Source organism: Belonocnema kinseyi, chromosome 3 (genome assembly GCF_010883055.1).
Source record: "Belonocnema kinseyi isolate 2016_QV_RU_SX_M_011 chromosome 3, B_treatae_v1, whole genome shotgun sequence".
Classification (NCBI taxonomy): Eukaryota; Metazoa; Arthropoda; class Insecta; order Hymenoptera; family Cynipidae; genus Belonocnema; species Belonocnema kinseyi.
In genome coordinates this window covers 121,748,327-121,752,649 of record NC_046659.1, presented here as the reverse complement: position 1 = coordinate 121,752,649, position 4,323 = coordinate 121,748,327, and the positions used below count along the sequence as shown (strand labels likewise).

Below are 4,323 nucleotides of genomic sequence, written 5' to 3'. Positions count from 1 at the left end.
AATACGCCAATTAGCACAAATGGTAAGTTCCGACAGTGCCTACAAGTGTGCCTACTGGCCGCTACATGGCAATACCGGTTTCATATGTATACACCTGGTAGAGTCAAGTAGTAAATGAAACTTATTTACTTACGTATTATTTTGTTTAATATAGGAAAAAGCGGCAAAATTTACATAATTAAAATTTAAAAAAATTACATAGATATTCAGAAATTATAAAGAACAATAAAAAAATAAATAACGAATACACAAATGAATGAAAAAAATGCTGAAAAAAATAAATTATTATCGAGTTATAAAATTTTCCAAATTTGAAATAACGACACAATTTTTAATTAACAAAAAGAAAAATCCCCAATTTCAAAATATTCAAACTAAAATTCACCGACTTTTAAAATAAACGAATTATCAAGTTTTCGACAAATGTTGTAATTCCCAAAGTTTAAAATTTTGCAACATAGTTAATTGATTATTAATTCATAAATAATTAATAGAATTATAAATAAGGCAAACAATTTAATGAATCATCAATTAATAATTTATTAATTATTTTCGGAGATTTTAAATTTCATCAAACTTAAATTACAGAAATAGAAATATTTATGAGAATTTAACAATTCATTTATTTTATAATTCGGCAATTTTTTGTTGTTGCTAATTTATGATTTAGTTATTCTTTCTTTCGTTATTTTGTATTAGTCCCGGATATTCGAACAGTTTAAAATATAGTGATGAAGAGCTAAATTTTTTGTTATATTGCTATAATGCTGCTATATAATAAATATAATTATTATATCTATATATGACAAACAAGGAATATGATAAATCCTCAAAATATTATTTTTCTATTACAATGAAATAACCAACTCTTAAATGTGATATTTTTCAATCAATTAGACTTTGTAACGAAGCTGAAATATTTTAACATTTGTATGTTTGCAAATTTAAAAAAATTACCTTACTCCCTTCTAAATTTTCCCAGAAATTTTAAGAAAATTTGTTTTTTCTCTTGAAAAAATTCAAAATTATTTTCAGTTCTACTAAATATTTCTTGAATTTACCCGATTTTTTGTTTTTATTTTGTAATCTTACCATATAGAAACATTTTGCTTTAAAATCTTCTAAACTATTTTTAGAAATTTTCGAAAATTGTTTGTTATGTTTAAAAACCTTTTTCAATTTGCTCTTATACTTTATTGTTCAAAATAAAAAATTATTTAAAACTTCCACACGAATATAAGGAACATTCTTCTTGTTTTTTTTAATCTTGTCAGACCTTCTAAGCCTTCTAATTTCTAAAAATTATAAAAATTTTTTTTGCATTTTTTATTTATTCTGCAAGATTTTAAAAATTGCCCTAAAATCTGTCAGCTTCTTCTTTGACCATTTTCGAAATTTTCTAAAATCTTTTAAAATAATTTCTTCAAATTAATTTTTCGAAATAAAAAGTTATTTTAATTTTTCCAAAGGAACTTGAAAAAATATCTTTCATTTTCGTGAAACTTTACAAAATTTAGAAAAAAACGTTACAAGTTTCATTTATTTCTGAATCGTTTCAAAACTTTTAAATATCTCTCAAACTTACACAAATTTTTTCCAAAATTATGTAATATGACAAAATTTTGCTTGAAAATCATTCAAACCGTTTTTAAAAATTTTTAAATCTCCCATAAATTTCAAGAACTTTTTTCACATCCTGACATAATTCAGTTTACCTAAAAAATTGGTAAAATTTGAAAAAAAATGGTCTCAACGTCTTCTATCTACTTTTAGCCCACATTTTAAAATATTAAAAATTATTCTTTTAAAATAAAACCGAAACCATTTCTCCTCAGATCTTTTATAATTGTTAAAAAGCTTCTCTTTTATTCGGGGTCTTCGGGCACTTTCATACGGGAGCGATAATTAATGGAAATGATTCGATAAAAAAAAAAAAAAAGAAAAACACTATTAGAAAAATCAACTGTGTCATTTTCACAATAATTATATAAATAAACTGTTTTCTTGATACATTCTAAAGAGTTTTTTAACGGCGCTACATGACAAAAGACACATAACAGTCAAAACAACTAGAACAAAGTTACTATTAGCGCCGCCGCATGGCCGTTTTCAACACATGGGCCATTTTCAATTCTCGGTGACAAGGGGCTGTGAAAAACAAATAGATTTGATGAAATAACAATTTTCTTGCAACTAAAATTTGCAATTCGCTGCAGGATTAAATCGTAAGTCACTGAAAAGTTGTATTTGGCCTCTGAACGCCAGCTATGACGTATGGAAATCCAACTCAGAAAGACCGCGTGTCGATTTTTTATAGCAAAAAAAAATATATATATATATATAAATTTGTTTACAGAATGAGACAAATATTCATCATTTTGTATGAATGAAGTTGAAACATTTATAAAAAATTAATTCCATAATACTTTTTTTTCGAGACAAAATTTTTCTCGTTGATTTTCTCCGTTCGCAGTTGAACAGACCTAAGTGTCTTTTAAACTTGTACGGCAAAATAAAGATTCCTTGTCAAACAAATCTAGAATAGTTGAAGATTGGTCCGGATTTTGGAATTACAGACGCAAATCGCAAGGTTGAAGGAGAGCGTCGACAAGTTGCAAACTGAAGCAGCTTTGCTGAAGACGAAGGAGCAGACTGCTCAGGACGCAGCTCGAAGATTGCAGAGATCCTTGAGGGAAGCGAAAGAAGAGGGAGCTGCGGTAGCAGCTCGAGAACAGGAAGCGACGCGGGCTCGTCGTGATGTGGAAAAAGCCCTGGAAGCTGCTGAAGCAGAAACCAAGGTCGTTCGAGACGATCTGAGACTTGCATTGCAGAGGATTGATGATTTGCAGAGTGCAATTCAAGGCGATCTGGACCTGGATTGCAGTGAGGAAGCGACGAGCGACAACAGTGATAGGTAAGTTGAATTTATTCACTTTGATTTTTAATCTATCTGAAATCTTTACAAAATTGAACCTCCGCTATTCATTTTATTTTTACTACCTCTGCCGTCCATGTGGGTCACCTGTGTCCACCCCTCCTCCACCAGTACAGTTTGCGATAAAAAAATAGTTTTAAATTTCTAAGTTGTTATTTAGATCCTCTATTTTATCATTAAGTTTTTTTCGAATATTCAAAGTCAACTTTTTCCTGCTTTAAATAATTAAAATAGTCAAAAAGGAAGGAAAAGGTGGGAATTTCATTAAAATTATATAAATTTTAAAATAATTAATTAAAAAAAAAGGTTACGGGTTTTTATTTGTCTGACTAAGCGCTCTTGTGAAAAAAATAACTTACCTGTGTTGTCTTCCAAAAATATATTTATTTCCCATGTAGGGGAAAGGAGTAGTGTGTGGAAGGGATAGAGATTTTTCAGATTGATCCAGAATTCTCGTGCTATTTAAGTAAATAACACGTTCGTTCCGCAACACTGCTCCGACCCAGGTTACTGATCAATCTCTCTAGCAATCACCCCAAGCGAAGAACCTCACGAAGCCGTCAATGTAAGGTTCCCCACTTGGGTCCATTAATAGCCAAGGTCTTTGTCTCAGGCGTCGTTCACTCTACTGACACTCTTTTTATTTATATCATCATATATATCATATATCATTTATATCGTCATACTTTCCTGTCCTGGCGTACTTCTCTGGTTTATTTTATGTTCATGCATTTTTTCATGCAGGCTCTCGTGTTTCTGTGACTTCTTATGTCTCTTCTAACTAGGGTCTCATTCACACATTCTAACCATTCTTTCCGCGGTCTACCTCTGGGCACGCTGCCATTTACTTTACCTTGATACACTTGTTTCGTTAGTCGTTCATTTTAGTCCGAGAGCTGGGTATGTTCCCGTATGCATTCAAGAGGCAAAAGGTAAAAACTAGTTAATCTTATGTATTTTGACCCGCTGAATCCAATGGCACCGGTTAATTTTACGAGAAGTGGATAGGTTTTGTTTAAAACGCAATTGTTTAAACAAATAGGAAAAAATGGTTTTTCTTTATGGGACACATTTTTTTTAGTAAATATGGACAATTCTAAGCATAAAAGTTCTCTTGCAACTTTTTTGTTAAATGCATATTTACAAAGTTATAAATTTTCAAAGTTCAAAATTTGACGTTTTTTTGCAAATTTTGAGTATCGATTATTCTTGACCTATTGAATATTTTTTGAAAATTGAAGAAGCAACTTGTTCTTTGAAAGCTCCTCTACCTATTCATTGTACGTGACATTGGATTAACCAATCGGAAGCCTAGTTATCGCAATTTACAAGTAGCGCCTTTTGTGCGCGCGACAGTGCGTTTGGCGCTTATGGCCGGCGCGCGGCGA

General features: G+C 30.7%; 1 protein-coding gene across 1 annotated transcript in view; it reads left to right on the top strand.

Annotated features, from left to right (window-relative positions):
- Window positions 1-2,918, top strand: part of LOC117170012 (unconventional myosin-XVIIIa-like) — a 3,579-nt gene extending 661 nt beyond the window's left edge. The window contains exon 2 of the mRNA XM_033356526.1: window positions 2,577-2,918. Within this exon, the coding sequence (XP_033212417.1) occupies window positions 2,577-2,918 (342 nt within the window). The remainder of the gene's footprint in view (window positions 1-2,576) is intronic.
- The last annotated feature ends 1,405 nt before the right edge of the window (window positions 2,919-4,323 follow it).